The following is a 24,841-nucleotide window of genomic DNA, read 5'->3' as shown; positions in this document are numbered from 1 at the left end:
GACTGATCGACAGATGTAATAACGTCACCCAAATATCTCCTTCCCTCTCCCCATATACAGCAAGTTTAGTTTAGACAAGATTGTGTCCACATCTGTACCTGCTGCAAATGATCCAGTAAGTAAATGACCTTCGAGTCGTTGAACTGACGCGCTTTCAGGTACGTCTGTGATGGACAAAGTGCAGTCATTACTACGATACAAAATGCTTCTGTTTGTACAGTATATGTATTATGTGACTTTAGATTGAAAGATTGAAAGCCTTGATCTCCGAAACCACTTACATTCAAGCCGTCGATGAAAACGACTGTGCCAAAAATGTCATGCATCATTCGGAGGATGGACCCACCCTGTGAAAACAACACACTTGTAAATGTCTACAGTGTGCACTTGGACATACTTGTCCATACTTGCAGACACATATATAGCAACATAGGTACAGTCATGTGTGTACAAATACACATAAAGCACCTTTTAATGTTAAGCTGGGCATCCAATCTGCCAGCATTATTTATTTGGTCAATGGTAAAGATCCCACGGTGGACTTTGTGAAGGGTAGAATAACTATCGCCGGCACCTTGAACAAATTCCAAATTCCTACCCGAATTCATAGAGGGAATTGCATCAGCAGCACAGCTGTGCCCCCTCAACCAATGTTATCACTCAAAGCCATGTGCTGCTTACAAAAGAAGACATACACAACATTCGTACAATGGGTCAAATTAGCATGGATGCATAGAGTACAAAGGTCTTCATAAAGAAAAAAAGCTCCGTCAAGAGGGCAGAGAGTGTATGATGATAATACTTTCAGATTTCTGTCATCAATTCCAGGAAAAGAAAGTTGCTGTATTGCGTGGAACATGTAAAGACAGCAAAATTATAGCACTGTCCCAAATTATTTTGTATACTGCATGATGTTTCAAACCTGAAAATGTGTAATAGAGCACCTTGATGACAACTTCATTTCAATAGCGGCAGTTCACACTGTGGTTTTGCATTGTAACAGGTTGTGAGGGTTGATTTTAAAGTCCAGGTGTGCTATCGCAAAACTTTTGTTTGTATGTATAGTGCCTTTCGAAAGTCCACACCCACTATCAAAATTTCCACCTTTGTGCCCTTGTAGCCTGGAATTAAATTGCATTAACTGATATAATTTTTCCACCTTTATTTACACATTGTAACGCACAACTTCCAAATGAAAAAAAAAAATTCTACAAATTTCAGAAAATTAATTAAAAATACACAACTGGAATATCTTGGTTGGATAAGTGTCCACCCCCCTTATAATAGCAATTGTAAATTAGCTCAGGTGTAACCAATCAGCTTCAAAATTACACATCAAGTTAATTGACCTCCACATGTGTTAAATTGTAGAGATTCCGATTACTTAAGAATAAAATCAGCTGTTCCTGTAGGTGTCTTCTGCTGGGTAATGTCTTTCACAGCAAAGACTCAACCATGAACACAATGGAGCTTTCAGAGACCTCTGGGATAAAGTTGTGGAAAGGCACAGATCAGGGGATGGGTATAAAAATATTTCAAAGCCTTTGGGTATCCCTTGGAGCACAGTCAAGACAATTTTAAACTAAACTTCGTATAAGCAATTAACATTGGGCGACACGTTAAATATGGAACGATTTTTTGGATTTGATCCCTGGTGCACAGTGGTCAAAAGAGAAGATTTTATTTTTCAACTCAAAATTTGCTATTGGGTCATTCCTGGTGGAACTTTTTGCAATCTTTCAACTTTGCTCGACGAGAGAAGCATGAGGATTTGCAATGGCGTGCCTTCGACTTCACTCGAGTTGTATTCGTTGCTTTATCTCCTCTCATCTTCAGCTCTGTCAAGTTGGATGGGGGGAATCAGTGAACAGCAATCTTCAAGTCATTCCACAGATTCTAAGTGGGATTCAAGTCTGACCTTTGGCTGGGCTACTCAAGGATGTTCATGGTCTTGTTCTGAAGCCATTCCAGTGTTGCGTTGGCTGTATGCTTGGGGTCATCATCCTGTTGGAACATAAGCCACAGCCCAAGGTCTTTTGCACTCTGAAGCAGGTTCTTTTCAAGGATTTGCCTGTATTTGGCTCCTTTCATTGTTACATCTGTCCTTACAATTCTCCCGGTCCCTGCCACTGAAAAAAGCATCCCCATAGCACAATGTGGCCACCGTCATGCTTCACGGTAGGGATGGTGTTGGATGGGTGATGAGCTGTGCTCCGTTTCTACCAGATGTGGCACTTTGCATTCCGACCAGAGTTCAATCTTCATCTCATCAGACCACAGAATATTTTGCCTCATGCTCTCAGTCTTTCATGTGCCTTTTTGCAAACTCCAGGCCTGCTGTGAAGTGGGTGAAATGTCACCTGAGACCGAGTCTGCTCTTGCTTATTGCTGAAATGAGCAGAGTAGATTGAGTTTACTTTTTCGATGGAAACACCTTTCTGCTTTTAATATGTGTAATCCCAACCGTCCCAATCTTATACTATACATATAAAAACACATTCTCTTTCAAAAACACATTGAACCTTTAACTTTGCATATGCTAAGCTCGTGGAAGAATAATTTGTTCTCATCAGTGCTGACCTTACTGTACGAGATGTCATCAAACACCGAGCTCAAGTCAGCCGGCTTGACGATGCTATATTCAGGGGCTGACAGAGCCCGCGACGAAGAATAGGAATCAGACAGCAAAGCTCGTTGAAAATCATCTAAGACGAATCCTTGGGTCTAGATAAACGATGTAATAACACAAAAAGAAGAGAAGGGAATCAAAAAAAAAGAGGAGAGAAATGGGAGAGGATTGTGAACCTTGAACAATGGCCATCATCATGTCATCATCAATTTGGTTCCAAACTATAAACATATATTATACATTCTACCTTATCACTAGTTTGAACAAAGTCTGAAGAATTTGAACGTCATAAATTTATTAAGCACATCTCAGGGCAGAAATGAACACATACACATTTCACACCTTCCTTGTGCTGGAACTAGAGCATTTTACATCAGAGAAAGATCTGAGAAAAAGTAGGTTATGAAGTAACCTCAAAGGAAGAGATTAAATTTGACATGATCGATCACATGAAGTTGAAGACGTACAGAAAACTTGTTGCTCTGGGAAGAGATTCACTTTTGAATCGGTACATAAAAATGAAATGTCAGCAATCATGTTAAGATCAAAATGACATGCAATCTGGGAGCTCGTCCCTGCAAACACCGATTGATTTTCCTTTTACTTTTTTAAGTTGATAAAACTCTTTATTGAATATTCCATTCTTGTCAAATGTATAAATAAAAGGAGCCATGTGTGCATGCGTGGATGCGAGTTTCACTCATTGGTTTGACAGTTCACCAGACTCTGCCCACAATTTCTTGACTCTGGCTGCCAACTTAGGAACCCGTGAGAACCATTTTGAATTTACCCTCGAGAATGCCATATAACTTTAGAATTTACCCTTTACAACTCTTTAGAACCCTTTCTCTCAAGCAGTGCTTTTACTGCGGAGGTTAAGCAGGTTTACTATAATTTCCAACGATTTTCTCTAAAAATTGCACATTGAACAAGTGACTGACAGGTTTCTCTGAAGTTGGTGACAGCATGATAGGGGAGCAGAAAGCGTTAAATATTTTGTGGTTTTGAAGTAGAAGGTTTTGAAGTTTGCTTTTATAAGCGGGAGGAGGGTGAGAGAAGAGTGACGATGGGAGAACTTTGAAAGGGGGAGGTTGAGGACTTTTGGTGGGGGCAGGGGGGTGTTGGGATTGGAGGCTAGAGTGTAGGGAGGGTAATGATGCCTTATAGTTGGGAGGGGAATGATGAGGAGTGGGGGTTGGGTGGGGGAGGGGGAGAGTAGGAGAGCAAATATGGGACAGATTTGGAAGGGGGAGGCTGAGGCTTTTTTGAGTTGTCAGAATTGCATGTACAAGTTTATTTTACTCACAGTAAAAATGTAGTGTGTGTGTGTGTGTGTGTGTGTGTGTGTGTGTGTGTGTGTGTGTGTGTGTGTGTGTGTGTGTGTGTGTGTGTGTGTGTGTGTGTGTGTGTAGCCTGTAGGGGGTGGTGAGCCAATCACCCTATAAGGGGGTAAATGTGCTAATGCATCAATAAATATAGCACTTTGATCTCTACCCAAGGGGTAATTGCATCAGCCTTCTTCGCTCTCTTCACCAGTACAACTCTCCCAAGACAGTAAATTGTTTACTTTTATTCTTAACACAAAGAAACAGAATAAATATGTCAAATGTTCACATAACTAAAACATATCTCATTCCATAACCTCCTGTTCTATTGCTGCCTCATCTCCATCCTGATTGGCTTTTCATTTACATTGACTGTATTCAATCACCAAATCTGTTTCAAAGACCGTTGTCTTCATCTCATTCTCTATGTACCAATGCTTCTTCATTCATATAATCCAGTTTGATATCTCCTTCTTCCAACTTTTTTCCTATAAAATACCATATAATGAGCATTTGTTTCTTTCTTCCACCTTTAACTTTCCTCTTTCATCCACACCTGATTTTCTGTGCAAATGTACCTGTTTCACTTACACACACGCACAATCTACACAGTCATTTTTAGACAATATGATGGGAATCATTTATTATATCATGAGTAGGGTGAATATACTGATTCTGGCTCACTTTTCCCCATGTAAATGAATGGGGGATTTTCAGCGATTCATTTTTTTTTCCGTAAAAAATAAACCCCCTTTTTATCCCAAGGTATATTTATTCGTCTCCCCTTTTAACCTGGGGACACTTTTATTTCAAATAGCCCATGCAATAAGATAAAGATTTGTTCAAGTAGTAAAGTGGTAACGTGATTTGTTAAAGGTGATTCTAAAGAAATATCTGAAACGTCTAAGCCTCGGGACACTCTTTATCAAATAACCAATGCATATTGTTTAGCTCACTCATTGAATCTATAAAGATTTGTTCATTCTCAAATTCCTTCAATAGTTTAATTTTCTTTGCACAATAATCCCCATCTAAAATATTGAAAAACAAAACATTTGAATCTTTATATTTTTTAAGATACCCCTTTTGTGCCATTACGAAATGATAAACTTCTCTTAATGCTCTTGTTTGACCACCTCCTGAGCCACATATCATTTTGAGATTATAGTAAATTGTTTTTTCATTGTTCAATTGATAAGCATTAAAGTTTTCAGTCCATTCAAGGATATTCATTTTTTTTTTTACATCCTCTAACTTACTACTTTTTAAATTGATTCGCTTATTTGTTTTATTTACCTTTGTTTTTGTTATTTTTTCAATAAGACTTATTTGATATTTTTCACATTCATTATGTTTTCCATTTATATCCCAAGACTAAGAAATTCTCCACTCTTTAGTTTGATTAATACTTGGTTTGACCATTTATATATTGCGAAAAAACGCGGCGGTAGCCCTTAAAAAACCCTAACCCATCTTGCCATCGTTAAAACACAATCTATTTTATACACTCTATCATACAATATCCATATGGAACACAATCTATTCCATTATCGAAAATAAATCTCTTATCATCAAAGGCTCCTAATGCCTTTTTATTTACTTCTTCACTATATATGTTATGTTTATAACTTCTTATTGTATTCATTTTCCTATATTCTTCTTTCTTATTCATCAAACAATTATAATAATTTCTAAAAGTTATTGATTTCTTTATTACATATTTCTTTATTCCCTTTAACTTCTTATCAATCTGATCACCATACTTATAAGCATATGCCTTTGCTCTCAATCCAATAAACTCACTCATTACTTTTCCACCCAACTCATCCTTAAACTTACCAATAACCTTTTCATTCTTTTTGGAAAATAACTCACTCTTCTTGCTGAAATTACTTGTATCATATAAATATTTTCCAATATACATATACCAATATTTTTCTTCATATCTTTATAAACATCATCAGTTTTTATATCTTGGATAAAACTATCAGTGTCCATATACAACAATGAAACATTTTCACCATACTCTTTCTTTAAGTCATGAAACAAATAATCATACATCAATATCTTTGATAAATCAAGAACTGCTGTTCCAATATAAATTGGTTTATCCATTACAATACTTTCCTTTTTCATATGAATTACAGAAAAGTTCTCTGAAAAAACCTCTTCTCTCTCAAAACTTGGTTTATTTATCAATCTCGAAGCTTCTTTCCAAGATGTTGCGAATCTAATGTTTTGCCTGTTTCTAACATTTTCCATAGTCTTTCCAAATACAGCATTATTCATTAATTTATAAAAGTCCCCTTCAAATTTTACTTTTGTATTTGCTCTCATATCTGTATTGAATTGAATATACTTTTTCACCCAAGGACTTTGTTTAAATTTTAAAACTCTATGAATTTTAGCTACTCTCAATCCTTCTCTCAAAAACTGTTTTAAGCTTCTCTGATGAAAAACATATCCCTCTTTATCATAGAATGTTGTTAATAACTTTTCTGTTGATTTGCCTTTAATATTAAAACTTTTATGATAATCACTGAACCATTCTTTCTTTGGGGTTTCTTTCTCACATGCAAAAGGAAGGTCTTTATGCTTATTATGAAGATCACTCGGGTACCTCAAATCAACTTCAAAATAATAACCTTCTTCTTCGTCATTCAATTCCTCTTGAGAAGAAATAACAATATTCATCAAAGCCTTTTCATAATCCTTTTCTTCCACCCACTCTAATTTACCATAAGGCAGAGATTGAGACATTGCCCATCCATACAAATTATTAGCATCAAAATACATCAAATAATTACTATCTTTTTCACTATCATAATTTGGAAGATATTTATTATTTGCTTCAGCATATCTTTTTGAACATACTTGTGATATTCCACCTCTCTTGGACTTCTCAATCATCAAAAGCATATCAACATCACTGATTAAATCTATATCTTGTTTTGTCATTTTCAACATTGCACTCCAAGCTAAACCAGGAGCTGTGAAATAGTGGGCAGGATCTAATCCATAACAATTTTTATTATGACAGAGTGATCTAAAAGCTTCAAACACATCAGCTAACAATAAAACATCTGTTTTTAGATATAAATCATGATATTCTCCAAAGTTCTTTATCTTAAATATTTTCCATATTTCTTGTGCGTGTTTATATTCCTTATCACTTATCTCTTCTTCATAAAGGTTATTATAGAAACTTTCTTTTGAAGGAAGTTGTGTTTCTTTAAATCTCAGAAATGAATCCATATAATCATAAGGATAAATTCCCTTACTTGTAAGAATTTTCTCTTTACTTTGAATTTCATTCCTTGTTTGAATTTCCTCTCTCGTGAGAATTCCTTCTTTAATCAGAATTTCATTCATTGTTCGAATTTTCTTTATAATTAGAATTTCATCTTCAGTTAGAATTTCTTCATTAATTCGAATTTCCTCTTTACTTTGAATTCTCTCTTTAATCTGAATTTCCTCTTTAGTGAGAATTTCCTCTTTTGGAAAGAATGAATTAAGATTTGGAAAAGAGTCCGTGGAGCTTAGATTTGATGTGAGGTAGGCTAGTGGTGTTCCCATAAACTTGTAAGAATCTACAAACCTAATACGAGTTAAAGGTTTTGTGAATATCATTTTTGTAAATGAAATATACTTTTGACTTGTGTTTATTATGGCAGAAATATTCCCTGGTGTTTTTGAAAGTTCATTTATAAATAGATGTGTATCATAGTTGGCACTGTTGTGAAGAAAGACTGGAATAAAAGAAGGTAATTTATAATTAAGATTACAACAGGAATGAGCGGGACCTCTATATTTACCAGTAAGATAACAATGATCCCTAACTTTTGACTCCTTAATTTCCCCCTCACAAATATGACAGATATTGTTCTTTCTAAATTCTAATTTTTCTTCTTTGGTTAATTTCATCGGTTCATTTGTTTCTTTCATTAATTTAGTGAGTCTTATACAATCCTTTTCTAATCGTTTTACAAACTCTTGTGAAGCTTTTTTTCCACTATAATGTTCAAGTTTGTTATACTTTTTTCCAACAGATGATTTGATATAATAACAGAAACCACAAGGAATATGTTTTTGATATTTATTTGTATATGATTCTTTTGGATTAGGAGAAGCAGTATTTATCTTTTGAAGGATACACTCAAAATCAGCGTATATCACAAATGGGTGCATGATAGATTTATTATAATCTTCAAAAGAAATCTTTTCACCAGGTTTAGGCATTGTAATTACAGCTGATTTATGATTACAACAATATTTTGAATGTTGTTCTAATCGTTCTTTTGTATGAAATGAATTAAGACATCGCTTACAAGGATATATTTTGTTTGCTGTTCTGAATACCTGAGAAGAGATTAATCTTGATAAATTATTGATGTATGTGTAATGTGAATTATTTCCAACACTAAAATATAAAAGATCAATGTGTGTTTCTTCATTTTTATAGTTGTTTGAAATTTTTAATATTTGAACTTTGTTTGTATCCGTTAATCCATATACATTAATAGAAAGATTATTCTTTTTCTCAAATTTAGGAATATCTGTTAGTGGCATTGGGAATTTAAAATCTTTAATGTCCAAGGTATTCTCATATTTCATATATTGTTTTACTCTTTCTGAATTACATTTTGGTGGATGAAAGTGAGCAAGAACAGACCAGAGAAAACATTTATTATCATTGTTCTTAATATTAACTGCCTTCTTTAGTTTTATTTCTTTTGGTAATTCAATATAAGAAGAAGCTTTAAGAGGGTTTGATTTTAGAATGTGTATATCTAAAAAGATGATTTTTTAAATATTGAATCCACTTCCTACCACTGTATTATCAACATCCTCCTCTTGTTTTGATAGTTCTTCATAAACCCCACTATTCAAAAAATCTTGAAATGATGTTATAAAATAAAGATCTGTTCTCATATAAGGAGTTTGTTCTTCATCTTGTCTTTTCATATTCACTTTCACTCCCATATAAAACTTTAAAGTTTTCATTTCTTTTAATGTCTTTTTAATAACATTTTCAACATCAGGTTTCACTATTTCAATTGATTCAGCTATTGATGATGGACCGGGTTCTCCAAATTGAAAAATCCTTATTTTTATATGCCCTTTAAATGCCCCATCAGAGTTTTCAATATAATAGTCTCCCTTTACTTTAAACTCATTTTTCTTGTGTTTTTGTGATTGAAGATGTCTATTATAACTTCTCTTCAAAACATCCTTTGAACAGATATCACAATGTTTTCTTTCCAACTCAAGAGGAGATATTTTATGAAATAGATTAAATGTGTGTTTGTTGGTTCGGAGGTGTTTTCTATAATGTTTATATTCGTGATTACAAACATCGCAGTATGTTGTATTCACCATATTTATATAATAAATCTTTGCTTAAACTAAAATTTTCTTGATGAAAATTTTGTTTATTTTACAGGTGAATCTGTGCTTAAAACTTTTTTATCCTCCAACTTTTTCACTTAATAAATACAATGTTTCAAGACACAAAAGACAAGTTTCAATCAATCTCTTCATTTGTTAAAGATACTGAGAAATATGGCAAGGATGTAAAATTGAACAAAGATAAATATAACAACTATTGGATAAAAACAATTATGGTGGATATGATGAGTTCTGCAATTTCCTTCAGTGGAAGGGCTTTTAGTATACCTGGTAGAACATCAATTAAAGTATCTCTAACAAAAGTTTCTCCTCTCCTTCTGGTAATATATTCAAAACTAGGAAAAGTAATGAAACAAGAAAAAGTATCAAAAAACAAAAACCTTATGGATGAAGCTTTAGAAAGAAAAGATAAGACCATCTGTAATATGCAAGGAGAAATTTGTATTTTTTTCAACAACCCTAAAGATGTAAATCCTGATGAAATAAAGTATGTTAATATATCAGGTGAAATGACATTTCGTTCAATAGTAGTTAACGATTATTTTAAAATTACCTTTAATATAAAAAATGTTGTCGTTGAATCTGGTAATGAAAAAAAGTATATCGATATCGATGGTAATATTATTAAATACGAGTCAATATACAACTGAAAGTATAGATGAATTTCAGTTTAAGCAAAGTTTTACTTTATAAATATGCTAGACTTTCCTGATTCTCCATATGACAAATTTGAGAATTGTCCTGCGTGTGAAAGACGGGGATTAAACACAGAGTCAAAAGCCTATAAACAATGTATATTCTGTGATTATCTTCTAATTAATGATAATCAAAAATATAAAAAGGAAAATAATTCTTTTAGATTTACACCAAAAATGAATTACTTTACAAGATTGATTAGAGAAATGAATGTAAAGTATGAGGGTGATAACACACCTTTCCTTACAAGGGAAGAAACTGAACGTATTAGAGAAATGTTCAAAGGATTGTTGTTATATATTATTCATGGGTGTGATTTTCAGGGAAATATCAACACAAGATATTGCATAAATAAAATAATGGATTATCTTGAAATTAAACCTGAACTTAGGATAAATTATAGAGTTTCTAAAAAAGCCAATAATAAATGAAATAACCTGTTTTCCAAATATATAAATGAATGATTTTTTACCCATTTGGGACAATAAGATAAAATTTAACAACCATAAAAATCTCCCAAATTCATTAAGATGTCTCATACTTGGTTCAAGTGGATGTGGAAAAACCTGCTTACTTTTAAAGATGCTCCTCACTCCCAACTTTTTCGATTATGATAATTTAATAATTTTCACAAAGTCGAGTTTTCAACCAGAGTATCAACTACTCTCACAAGGTTTTAATGCTGGTCTTCAAAAAGAAGATATAAATCGGTTTATTTAAACTTCAAAAAAACCTAAATTATTATAACATTGAAGATATAATTCAACTATTTTGTGATACACAGAGATGTAAAAAGAAATCAAATCCGATAACTTGTATTCTTAGTGATAATACGGATGATATACCGTCTCCCCAAGATTTGGATAAATCAAAAAAGAACCTCGTTATCTTTGATGATTGTGTTAATGAGAGAAACCAAACGGTAATGGGCAGCTACTACACAAGACGGAGACATTCTTCTTGTAATTGTATTTATCTTGGTCAATCGTACTTTCAACTTCCTCGTCGTTCCATCAGAAACAATGGTAATACTTTTATTTTATTCAAGTTAAGTTCAATAGATATCAATAATTTTTGGAGAGATAATTGTTCTACATTATGTAGTAAAAAGAAATTTGGGGATTACATGAAGCACACGACTGAAAAATATAAATATATTGTTGTGAAACAAGATGAGATATTAAGGGATATATTTTGTTTTATAAACAATTACAGATATAAATGACAACTATTATTATAAATCTTGTGGGTAAATCTGCTTCTGGAAAAAACTTTCATAAATCAAGGTTCTTGTGTAGTACAAATGAGAATGTTGTAAATTTACTTAAAAAACACCCTGTGATATGCATTGTATCAACAACAACTAGAGCAATAAGACCTGGAGAAGTAAAAGGTGAAGATTATCACTATATTTCAGTGGAGGAACATATGCGATTGAGGAATGAAGGTCAAATATTTGAGGAGGTTTCTCTTGGTGCAACAAAATATTCACATTGTAAGAGTGAGTTAAGGAAACTAAAATCTGGTGGTCTTGGGATATTAGAAACTAATCCAGAAGGAACGAGACAAATTATTAAACATCTGAGCAGAGTGAAGATTTTATCATTCGGTTTTGATGTTGATGAAGAAACTCAACGCAAACGTATGAAAAGCAGAGATGCAAGTATTAGTGAAGAAGAAATTACAACTCGTATTAATGTTAACAAAGAATTTGATGAAATATTTAAAGAAAAGGATTTATTTGAACACGTCTACTTGAATGATGAAGAAAAGGAAAATTTCCCTGTTGATCTTTACAATTCATTAAATGATATTTTACAATAAATAAATGGATGCAAAAGAAAGAGCAAGAAGATTTCAGGAACATCAAGAGTTGGTTTCAAAAGTTGTAAAACAACAGGAAGACATAAAGAAGAAATGCAGACAGAAACTAACGGGCGAAGAAGCATTTGAAAGAAAACAAGAGAAATTTTTTAAACCACTTTTAAAAACTTCCCAAGAAAAAATGAAAGATGTTTCCACAGTTCCCACAGTAGAATATACTCCTAAAAAACTTCAAATGTTTAAAGATTTTGATCAAATGACGGAGGAAGAATTAGAGCATTTAGGAGAATTAGAATATGATGATGAAGGTTTATTTCAACAACTGGAAGAGATTAATCGACCCCCTGATTTTATTGTAAATGCTCTTCAAAACAATGAATATTCAGCGGATTCAAAAACCAAAGCAGGACTCATTCCAACAGAACAACCAGCAATATTTCATCTTGTTCAAGAAAAGGTATTGATATTTAATGATGAATTAAGGTTCTTGGGTTCTGCTCAACCCCCTGTTAAACTAACTCCGAGATTAATGTTTCTTCTCACAAAAGATGGAAGACAAGGTTCAAATGTGAGGGATGAATCAAAGTATATTGATAAACCATTGGATATGAAAAATAATGATGATAGAGTATATATTGATCTGCTGAACACTCTAAATTATAGGGTTAGTATTTCTGGTAAAAGTAGGAAAAATGAGGAGAAACACATTATTCAGGCTTTAAGTATCCTTGGTTCAGGTATTAGTTTTCTTCCAAATGACCCATCGCAATTAGTTCATAGACTGTTATTGTTGTTAGGTAGTAAGAAGGCTGGAAATAACAATTGTTTTAATGAAACATCAGCCATTTTAGACCAGTTGATGAACATGAAAATAATTAATAAATCTCAATATAAAGACATTTTATCTCATATTAAACAAGATGAGAAGCACAATCCTGAGTTTTAATTTCACAACAAGCGACCACACAACTTCATTTCCATACCGACTACAACTTGACCCAACGAAAGAATATGAGGCATCTTTATTGTCCATGGAAACTTATAATACTTTATTTAATATAACTGATAAAAATGACAAGTTTAGTTATAATCCCGGAAGTGGATACAAAACGATAACAGTCTCACCAAGAGCATATGAGATTTCTCAAATATCTTCCGAAATTGCTCGTCTTATTAAAGAACAGGGTGATGAACCAAAAAATATTTTTATAGACATTCAAAAACATACTTCAAAATCAATGATTAAAGTTAAAAATAACTACAAGGTTGATTTCACAATTGATAATTCATTTAGAGAGTTATTGGGTTTCTCCTCAAAAAAGATTGAAACTAATGGGACGTTTTACAGTGATAATGTCATTCAAATATCCTCAGGAATAAATTCGGTGTTAATTCACTGTGATTTGATTGATGGTGCTTATAATGATGGAATAAAAACAAACACAATATTTTCATTCAGCGCATACTCAACCCCAATTGGTTATAAATTCAATATGGAACCCATAAATTTGGTTTATCTCCCTGTGTCAGGAAAAACCATACACAGAGTAAATTTTTGGATAACCGACCAAGATAATCGTATGATTTCTTTTAATGGAGAAGTTATATCCATCAGAATTCACCTACATGTAGTTTTCCAATAAATAAATACGATGGTTATTGTGAGGAAACACGAGTTGGGAAAATATAAAATAATTACAGGGGATGGGATGTTCCTTTCCCCATACTACAAGGGTGAAGGTATGTATCTTGGTAGAGGATACTATAAACCTAAGAGACAAAGGGGTGTTGGACATCAATTTAGAGGAGATGGGATAATTGATACTCTCATGGGTATTGGTTCAACTATTCTTAAACATAAACATCTAATTGGTTCAACTGCTTCTGCTGTGGGAAATGTAGCAGGTGCTGTAAAGAGCATAAAAGATGCCCAGAAGGAATCTCATAAATTACAAGCAATAAAAGAAATTAAGAAAGGCAAAACTCAGTTGTCCCCCCAAGAACGATAGAAAATAATTCGAATACTTGGATCATGGTTTCAAGTTTTAACATCTTTTTTCCTTAATAAATACAAGTATGGAAGCAATTGATAGTATCTATGATTTGGATGATACTATTATTATTTCAAACTCCCCTAAAAAATAAGATTACTTCAAGGTAAATGCAATAACTGGAACAGACTGGAATACGAATGGTACAAAAAGTTTTGAAATAAATAATCAACAAACCTATTTGAATCTATCCAAAAGTTTCTTGTTGTGTAAATTTAAATTCACTAAGGCTGGGAATAACACAAACGCTACACTTGTAAATGATTTCTTCTGGAAAATGTTTGATAGTGTGCGTTTGTATATTGGAACACAAGAAGTTGAAGCGGTTGATTATGTCTCTGCTGTATCTGAAATGATGAAATTTACACTCTATACATTCAGTGATAGAATGGGAAAGGGGTCTGTCGAAGGTTTTATTCCTGATATGTCAACAGGAACAAACACAGACCCTGGATATACTCAAAGGAAATGAGCGTATAATGTTGATACAAAAGCAGAAAATAGTTTTACTGTGGCAGTTCCTCTTAAAGGTATATTTGGATTTTGTGATCATGATAAAGTTCTGTATGGTCTTAAAATTAGATTTCAACTACAAAGGAATGATCATGAAAATAGATTGCTTTTTGGTGTTGGTAGTGCTTTTGGTGATCAGAATAAATTTGTAATTGAGGAAATGAGTTGGTATATCAGTGAATATACTCCTAATCTTAAAACAGAAGAGATGTTGAATAGAAGACTTAACTCAAAGAAACCACTCAGTGTATCATACCTCAAAAGAAGATGTCAACACGTTAAACTCAACCAAACCACTTACACGTGGAATTTGGATGTTCTGGAAGGAAAGCCACGATATCTGTGGATCATTTTTAAAAAGCCAGATGGTGATACTGCGATTGATAAGAATAATGCATTGAGTGATAATGCTAAGGTGAAACAACTTCGCGTTTCTCTAGATGGAACATTTTATCCACGAGATAGATTGGAAATTAATTGGGAAAAAATGATTTTGCTGAAGTATACAAGTCTTACCAAAAGGTGTGTGAATGTAATGGAAATAAAGAACCTATTTTGGATATGACAGCATTTAAAAGTTTGTATACAATCTATGCGTTTGACCTGAGCGCTCAAAAGGAAACTATAAAGTCTAATCGAGTGGATACTTCCCTATACATTGAAAGAGGAGAGAGTGAAGAAGTTGATACATATTGTTTGCTTTTGGAAGAAACAGAATTGCAGATTAATACAGATAATGGTGTGATGATTAGTCTCACATAATTTTTTGTTTAATAAATGAGTGGCAAAGTACCAACTGGGGTATATGTTAATCAAATCAATCTTCATAAACTCTCATCTTGTGTTCAAAATCAAAAGCCTTGTACGATTAACGCTAATACAATTCAGAGAAAAAGAGCAGTAAGAATTGATGTTTTGCTCACAAGAGAACAGGTTAAAATCTTGAATGACACTGGCTCACTTAAAATTAAAATGACAAAACCAATGTTGAAAAAATATTCAATAAGAGAGACGAGTGGAGGATTTCTCCCATTTCTAATTCCTTTATTTGCTGGTTTAAGTGCGGTTGGAGCATTGACGGGTGGTATTTCAACAGCGGTGAAAACTGCCAATGAAAGGAAGGCTCAACTCCAGGCTCAAAAAGAATTGGAAAGACATAACAAAGAGTTGGAGAAACAAATTAGTGGAAGTGGTGTAATTGTAGATTTTGCTGAAAAACTTGAAGGTCTGCCTGATAAAGCGAGATTGTTAGTTGGAGATATGCTTTCTTCTATAGCACAAGCAGGTGTAAAATTAACGAAAAGAGGTAATGGATTATATATTTCTAATAAATAAATGAGCATTGATGAGTGGTTTAAAGAATTTGGAAAGAATACAACATCAAATTTACAACTTGTCAAATATTGTAAGAAATTAAAAATTCATAATGTGGTTATTTGTATGAGAGATGAATTAACAAATGTGCTGAAACATACAAAGAATATTATTATGAACTTAGAAGATAATAATGGGAACGGTTCTCATTGGGTTTGTATTTTTAATAGTCAAGACAAATATTATTTTGATAGTTTTGGTCTTCCACCACCTGTTGAAGTCATAAAATTCTTACAGAATGGTGTTTATCAAACATTTCAAGTCCAAGAATTAAATTCCAAGCGTTGTGGTCAATTATGTCTATATGTGTTATTTCAACTCAACAAAAATAAAAAAATTTACGATATTATTTTTACTCTAATATAAATGACTTATGTTAGTAAAGATGGTTCTATCTTTGGTGTATCTCAAGAACTGGATATTGATTTATCAAATTATTACACAAAGGCACAGGCTGAACGACATAAATATAATATAACCAAAAATATTAACATGAAAAATGCTTATAAATTAAAAAATTATCCAAGCCCGACTGACGCGAATGACTTGGTGAGATTAAGCGATTTATCACAATATATATCCTTTAATAAAACGGCCGTGTATTCCAAAGATATAGAAGTGTTGATATTATCTCCAGGTCATACAGAATTCACAGTTCGAATTAAAATAAATTTTTATAAAGAAGGGCGTATCGTTTGTATGAGAATAGAACAATGGGGGCATGAAATGAATGATTTAGGGTATAATTGGTCATTTAAAATTGACCTCGAAGACCTGGAACAATTAAATCAGTCTCGTAAGGAAGAATATTATCCACTTGGTATCGAGAATGAGTTTTGTGGGGCCACGATTAGTAAACAACAAATAAAAGAATTTAATAAGGGTAAATATAATAATGGTTTTGCCCTTGTTTCTATCATGAAAACAGAAAGAAACAGGATTATATATAATAAGTAAGGAAATACAAAATGATTTAACTATGGGAAGATGGGGAGGTGTTTCATGCCATAATATTATTCTAACATATATTTCTAATACATAAATGACAGCAAGAAGGCATCAAGAAAATCATCATTTCTGTGTCCAAGCATACCTTCAAGAAAAGGGTATTCGGTATTTTAATAAATATGTTCCACAACATAAGAATGAGGTATTTTCAATAAAAGATTGGCATTATGCTGATGTTGATAAACCGACAACTTTAGATTTAATTAGAATGTTAAATAATGAAAAAATTATAAAGTTAAGAAAAGGTAAGGCTCCTTTAGAAACTCAAAAGAAATTTTATTGGTTTCCTGTTGTAAAAAAAAATATTTTGGATTCAGGAATAACAAGAAATCCTGATGAATATATGTATGATATTCTATGGGGTGTAAGCGATTCAAGGGTAATAAGGGATGAGGAAGGAGTTGAAGAAGAGAGGGAAGAGGAGGAAAAGGAGAAGAGAGAGAAGGAGGAGAGGGAGAAGAGAAGGAGGAACGAGAGAAGAGAGAGAAGGAGGAGAGGGAGAAGAGAGAGAAGGAGAGGGAGGAGAGGGAGGAGAGGGAGGAAAGAGCGAGACTAAATAAATATGAAAATATGGAAACCGATGAGATTTTAAAAAGATTGGGGGTATTACAGAAAATAACTCAATCCAACGAGGAGGAAAACAAAGAATTGACAAGTCTATTCGCAATATTTTCTACAAGACTATTGTCATCGACAAGATATTCATTTTAATTCAAGTTTTTCATTTTTTTTTTTTCTTAAATAAATGGAGGAGAGAGTGAAGGCATTTCTAAGGATTCTTTATGTTTCAAAAATTAAGATTCAAATGTGCATGTTGGAAACTAAAAAGGTTTTTGCACTCTGCAGGAATTTTTCTCATAAATAAATGAGTTATTGTCTCAAATGTAAAAAGAAAACTAATACTAAAAATATTTCATATGTGAAAAGTAAAAATAACAGGGTTATACAAAAAGGCATATGTTGGGTGTGTGGTTCAAAAAAAAATCAATTTATCTCCAAACACAAACAAGGAGGAGATATACAAAAGTTTTTATCAGGAAGTAAATTTACAACTACTGGAATACCAGGGGAATTACATCTTCCAGGGTATTCTTTCTGTGGTCCAGGCACAAACTTGGATAAAAGATTAGATGAGGCAGACAATCCTAAATCATGGAGTAAACCCATCAATAGAGTTGATGAAGTGTGCATGAGACACGATATTGATTATGGGAATACCACAACTTTGGAAGAAAAGCATGAAGCCGATAGAGAAATGTTGTATAATTTGTCTCTGATACAAAATCCAACCTTGAGAGAAAAAGTTGATCATTTCATTGTGAAGAAGATGATCAGTGCTAAATTGAAACTTGGACTTGGTAATTCAAAAAACTTAAAGGCTCTAATGATGTCATTAAGACTGAAGAGCAATTAGCTGATGAATTACATAAACCAATATTCACAAAGTTTCGTAGAAGGAAAGTTTATTCCAAGGAAGTTGATTATATCTGGTCCGCTGATTTGATTGAACTCAATAATGATAAGGGGTACAAGTATGCTTTAACCGTTATTGATTTGAGGAGTAGATACGCATGGGTTGTCCCTTTAAAAAACAAAACAGGAAATACTCTTATGTTCGCCTTTCAACAGATATTTAATAAAAGTAAGAGAAAACCTAAAAAATTGTGGACTGATGAGGGTAGAGAGTTTTATAACAAGACATTTGTGAATTTTCTAAAAAATAACAGTATTACATTATGCACTACCTTTAATGAAGGGAAGGCAGTTGTTGTTGAACGTTTTAATCGTACCTTAAAAGAGAGACTATATAAAAAATTCACACAACTCGGTTCACAACAATGGTCATCCTTTATTCAGGATATTGTGGATAAGTATAATGACATGATTCACACGTCAACAAATATGAAACCATCAGAAACATTTACAAAATTAAAATATGAAAAAGAGATTAATGTCAGAAAACCTAAGTTCAAAGTTGGTGATATCGTAAGAATATATAGGTGGAAATCTTATTTTGAAAAGGGTTATACTAAACGATGGATGAACGAACTTTTTAAAATTGTTTATGTAATAGATACAGTTCCTTGGACTTATAAGATATATGATTTGGAAGGGGAAGAGATTTTAGGTTCATTTTATTCACAGGAATTACAAAAGACAAAACTAAGCAGATAATACCCATGGGAGCAATGGGTTGTCCCTTCACTCCCTCCTACTATACACCTTTGTGGACACTAGAGGGCCAAGTCTGAGCTGTATAACAGTATATAATGTGTGTCAAGGGGGGACGTTCTTAGATCTGTGAACCCCAAACACAGAATCCTAAACTGAATAGTCGAGGCTTAACTTTTGTTTGTTGGTGTGTGTGTGTGTGTGTGTGTGTGTGTGTGTGTGTGTGTGTGTGTGTGTGTGTGTGTGTGTGTGTGTGTGTGTGTGTGTGTGTGTGTGTGTGTGTGTGTGTGTGTGTGTGTGTGTGTCCCAACCCTCACATTCAAAATCTCAACCCCAACTCAATCCTCACCCAACACAATGTCTTTTTCAAAATGAGATTTCCACCTATATATATTTTTTACGGTTTTTTTCTCTTCTTCCTATTCAGTCTTTTAAGGCTTTCAGGTTTGATGATGTAGAAAGGGGGAGTAAGCCTGCACTTTCTTCCCAGAACTTTCTTGATCTTGCTCCCATCAAGCACCATCCGACAAAGAACTACATCGATAGGTTTAGATCCCAAAGAGTGATAGCAACTCCAAAAGTCTTCAAAATATAAATAAATAAAATAATAATAAATTAATTAATAAATTAATAAATAAAAGTCTCCAAAAAAGTTTCAAGTCTCCAAAATAAACCCAACTTTCCAAGTCTTCAAGGTATAACCACATTCCCGTTGAGTTTCCAAGATATCTATCACATTGTGAGTTATCAAGCCAGAACCCACATTTCAAGTCTCCAAAATAAAACCAACTTACAAAGTCTCTAAAGGATAACTCATTTCCTGATTTTTTCAAAATTTGTGAGTCTCCAAGGTAGGTCCCATATTTAGAACCATCTTGGCAGAACCCTTTTCCTGAGTCTCCAAGGTAGTTATTTAAACTATCAAGGCAGAACTCATTTACTGATTTTTTCAAAATTTGTGAGGTCTCCGAGGTAGGTTTCATATTTAAAACCACCAAGAATAACTCATTTACTAATTTTTTCAAAATTTGTGAGTCTCCAAGGTCGGCCCCATATTTAGAACCATCTTGGCAGAACCCTTTTCCTGAGTCTCCAAGGTAGTTATTTAAACCATCAAGGCAGAACTCATTTACTGATTTTTTTTCAAAATTTGTGAGTCTCCAAGGTAAAACTTGTATTCTGGCTCATCAAGGTATAACTTGTTCAGTGGGTATTGTCTTGATAACTCACAATGAGTACTATTGCTGTAAAACTCTTTTTCAGGATTTTGCTGGTCTCCAAGGTATAACTCTTTGGTTGGGTCATCAAGGACGAACTCGTTCTGTGGGTCTTGGTCGCTCACAAGGTCTTCAACCAAGCCAACAATTTCGCCCCAAGTTGTAGCAAAAGCAGTATTTTCATTTCCTATTTCAGATACAATTTCGTGTGAGAGAAAATAATAATGTATTAATCAAGTGATTTAATTATTAAATGAGTATGCTTCAATCAAAGTTTGAAAATAGGAAAATAAAAATCTTACCTCAACAGATAAGAGGTTTGAATCCAGTTCATCAACTTGAAGGTTTAGTTCCATACAAGTAGTCAATCTCCAAGGAACCCCAAAGTCATCCCACTCAAGGTCTTGCTCGTTCTGTGGGTCTTGGTCGCTCACAAGGTCTTCAACCAAGCCAACAATTTCACCCCAAGTTGTGGAAAAATCGGTATTTTCATATTGCATTTCAGATACAATTTCCCGTGAGAGGAAATAATAATGTATTAATTAAGTTATTTAATTATTAAACGAGTCGATGTTTAAAAGGAACTGAAAATAGGGAAATAAAATCTTACCTCAATGGATAAGAGGTTTGAATCCAGTTCATCAACTTGAAGGTTTAGTTCCATACAAGTCGGAGAGTTCCAGGCAAGCACACAGCACACCATCGCCAGCAAAAAAAATGTTTAAAATGGAGCCTGGGCTTGAGGCTTTTATAGGGAAAGACTGGTGGGTGTGGTTTCCTTTGGAAATTCCCTGGGCAAGCGCAGGCAAGCCTTCGTTGGGAAATTTTTCAAAACCATAACATACTGTAATTTTCTAGTGATTTCTTTGTGAGTCAGAGATGAACTGGAAATGATGTAAGAGTAGGTGGGGCTTAGTAAAAGTGGGCGGGGCTTCGAAAAGTGGGCGTGGCTTATAAAAACTCCTCATAAAAGTGGGCGGGGCTTATAAAAATTCCACGGTGAAGTGGGCGGGGCTTCGATGAAAGTGGGCGTGGCTTAACAAAAATAACCTGTGGCTCAGGAGGTGGTCAAACAAGAGCATTAAGAGAAGTTTATCATTTCGCAATGGCACAAAAGGGGTATCTTAAAAAATATAAAGATTCAAATGTTTTCTTTTTCAATATTTTAGATGGGGATTATTGTGCAAAGAAAATTAAACTATTGAAGGAATTTGAGAATGAACAAATCTTTATCGGTTCAATGAGTGAGCTAAACAATATGCATCGGTTATTTGATAAAGAGTGTCCCGAGGCTTAGACGTTTCAGATATTTCTTTAGAATCACCTTTAACAAATCACATTACCACTTTACTACTTGAACAAATCTTTATCTTATTGCATGGGTTATTTGAAAAAAAAGTGTCCCCAGGTTAAAAGGGGAGACAAATAAATATACCTTGGGATAAAAAGGGGGTTTATTTTTTAGGGAAAAAAATATGAATCGCTGAAAATCCCCCATTCATTTACATGGGGAAAAATGAGCCAGAATCAGTATATTCACCCTACGATCATGCTCCAATTATAAAATCTCACTCACCTGCATCTGATGATTCTGATCACAATCGGTCCGTACAATGACAATGAAAAATTCATCTGTTACTTTGTATTAATGCAGCCAAGTTTGGGTAACCTTTTGCCAAAAACAAGCTTGTTATAAAATAAGTATGTCACAAACAAGCTTACCTTCTGGAATCTTACCTTAACCTTTGGACCAAAGTAGTAAAAAAAAAACCCCAAAAAAACCCCTTTAATCCCACATAGGTTCACCATAAATAACATCCTGTTAACATTTGGTCGAGAAAATTTGTAGTCCTTATTCTGCCGAGATGAACAGACTCTCGACCCGATGACGACTAATTTTCCACCGTGTGGAAAAACAACAACACGTAACCAATTACAAAGTACCATGGAGGGAGGGGTCTTCACTTGAAACTTGTGCAGGTGTTTCTTGCTCCCCCAGAGGTGGTCTATTCCAAGGCTTTTAAAAGCATTGGCATGGCAAGAGGCCAAATCAAAGGGTCTGCTTCCTACCCATCGCAGGCAGATTGGCGGACTCTCAGTTATCTTCCTCGATCACCTCTCGTCTGCATGGTATCACTTCTTTCATCCACCCGTCCTAACTCTCTGGCCACGCACATCATTTTTCCAGTCATCCACACTTTGTTGCCCTCCGTAAGTCTCAGCTGGAGGCTCTCCTCCATTTCTTCATCATTCTTTTCTCAAACTGACTCCAGGATTCCTGCTGCCCATTCTTCGACCCTCAATGACTCTCTAACCCCCTTTTCATCGCTGCCACTCCCCTTCTCACACCTTAATGTGTTTGTACATTTTCTTTCTATCCACATATTCCTCTTCATCACTCTGTCAGTCTGCCAACCTATCTTCCTTTGTTGTCTAGATCCTCCATGAGCCTTGACATCTGTGTGTAAAAACAAACTCGAGAATTTTTCCAAAAGAAAATGGATCAGAAAGTTCCAAATTTTAGTTACAATGTCTTTCATCGTTGGCTGCTCAAGTATTACAATTCACTCCCAGAAAGGCAGAATGACATGGGCCTGCAAAAGCACAAGACCAAGGCAACCAAATTCATCATTCTTACAACTTATGCAAACTACCTCTGTGATTGTTCCAAGTGCAACAAATACATGACCAGGGAAACAAAATGATCTTTCTCACCTTCAGATACCCCAGCATATAGAAAAACAAGGCTCACATACAAGATTTCTCATAAAATCTGCATTATATTCAGAGGTTCACATAACTGGTACGCAGGTACTCATGTGCGGGGGAAAAAAAAACAAAAAACTAAATGCGTACTTCAAAGATGCTCCGAAAGCTCAAAAGCGCACGAACATGGCAAGGGCTTTTGATGGAAGGTTTTCTCAGCTAATGTAGGTAAGATTCTTTCATGATCATTCTGAGAAATTGATAGACTGCACTGTGATTTTAAAATTTAAGTGTAGAAAATTAAGTTTATAAATGGTAACATTATAATTTATAAGTTATAATATAACAACTTAGAAGGTTAAAAAAAAAACAAATAGATCCAAGAAGAACATGTGAGTGAAGAGGAAGAAAAGGAGGTTTTCTCAGCGAGTGTAGATAAGATTGTTCCATGATAATTCTGACAATACATATACATATATATATATATATATATATATATATATATATATATATATATATTGTGATTTCAAAATTAAGTTTATAAATGATAACATTATAACTTATAAGATTACAAAAAATAGATCTAAGGAGAACACGTGCATAAGTGGGAAGAAGAGGAGGTTAAGGAGCATCTATAATGAAAAAAAGAGTGGCTTCCGAGTGTCTCGTCTGGAGCAGACGATCTGAGAGAGAGCTTACAGAGGTGTAAGATAATTGCGAAGCTGAGAGGCACTTTAAAAGTTGGAGTGGTGCTTAGGAAAGCAGATGAGTGCACTTGAAGCTGACAGAATTTTGTTTTGTTTTTTTTCGTGAGTACCAAACAATTTCTGCTGGAACTCATTGGCGAACCAAAACAAACAAAAAAATTGTGTGAACCCCTGATTATATAGCTAGCAGAAAATGTAGGTACAAAATAAAGAAAAACAAGAACATTTTATTCATTTATCAGGTAACTATGGATGGGAGGGTGTGACCCCAACATGGATGAATATATTGGCATTACCTATTTGTTTGGAAGGATAATTTAAACATTATTATGGGTGAGAGTGAGGGAGCTATTTGTGCCACATTGTGTGAAGTTTCTCACAAAATTCCAGGTTGTCTCCACAGCATCTGTACCAAGGTACGAAAAGTATGTGGCAAATCCTTCGTTGAGCCACAACTCACTCCACCACCCAATGGTGACCAAATCACCAAACCACTGCATACATTTCACATGGACAAAGAGATCATGGAAGGAAATCAAGTGATTAAAGAGACATCCTTACAGAAACCAGTTCAAAAATTCAACATGTATGTCGAGAGTAACGAGTTCAAATGAAAACGATGTTGTGGCCTGTTCATGTTAGTTTTTGGTTGGGCCTGTATGTGCTCTCATCTGGACTCCAAGCTGATGATGCAACAAATCCAGGTTTGTATCCCATTAAACATGGGTTTCTCCATTGTCTCCTAATGTTCTTGTAATTGATGCGAAAGAATGGGCTGGCAAGATAGCCAAGAAAGATGCACACTCGCTTCGAAACTGGCGTGGGTTTGAATCTCGACCAAGCTTAAAACTGTCACCCTGGTGTCTTGCAGGCAGGGTGAGGCATAAAAGGGTGTGCCATCCCTCGAATGAATGTAAAACTGGGTGTTTTGACTGCCATTGGTGCATGTTATAGATCCCATGGTGTTCTTCGCAAAGAGTAGGCAAGATATTGCCGGCACCCTGAACAAATTCCAAAATGCTGCTCTAACTTACAGGGAGCACTGCATCAGCAGCACAGCTGCGCTCCCAGCTTAGTATTCTACCAGCAGCCATGTGCTGAGGAGGAGGAGGAGGAGGAGGAGGAGGACAAGGACCAAGGAGAAGGACCAAGGAGAAGGACCAAGGAGACGAAGAAGAAGACGAAGAAGGAGACGAAGAAGGAGACGAAG

General features: G+C 34.4%; 1 protein-coding gene across 2 annotated transcripts in view; it reads right to left on the bottom strand.

Moving 5' to 3' along the window:
- Positions 1 to 24,841, bottom strand: part of ANPEP (alanyl aminopeptidase, membrane) — a 104,367-nt gene that overhangs the window by 39,941 nt on the left and 39,585 nt on the right. For both annotated transcript variants that reach the window (XM_085845830.1, XM_085845831.1), the window contains exons 6-9: positions 24,012 to 24,125; positions 2,581 to 2,724; positions 282 to 347; positions 99 to 164 (exon numbers count right to left, since the gene is read on the bottom strand). In XM_085845830.1, coding sequence (XP_085701956.1) covers positions 99 to 164; positions 282 to 347; positions 2,581 to 2,724; positions 24,012 to 24,125 — 390 coding nt within the window. The remainder of the gene's footprint in view (positions 1 to 98; positions 165 to 281; positions 348 to 2,580; positions 2,725 to 24,011; positions 24,126 to 24,841) is intronic.

This window comes from Eptatretus burgeri, chromosome 11 (genome assembly GCF_056783735.1).
Source record: "Eptatretus burgeri isolate ZD-2024b chromosome 11, Ebu_testis_v1, whole genome shotgun sequence".
NCBI classification, from domain to species: Eukaryota; Metazoa; Chordata; class Myxini; order Myxiniformes; family Myxinidae; genus Eptatretus; species Eptatretus burgeri.
This window is presented reverse-complemented; position numbering and strand designations above follow the sequence as displayed.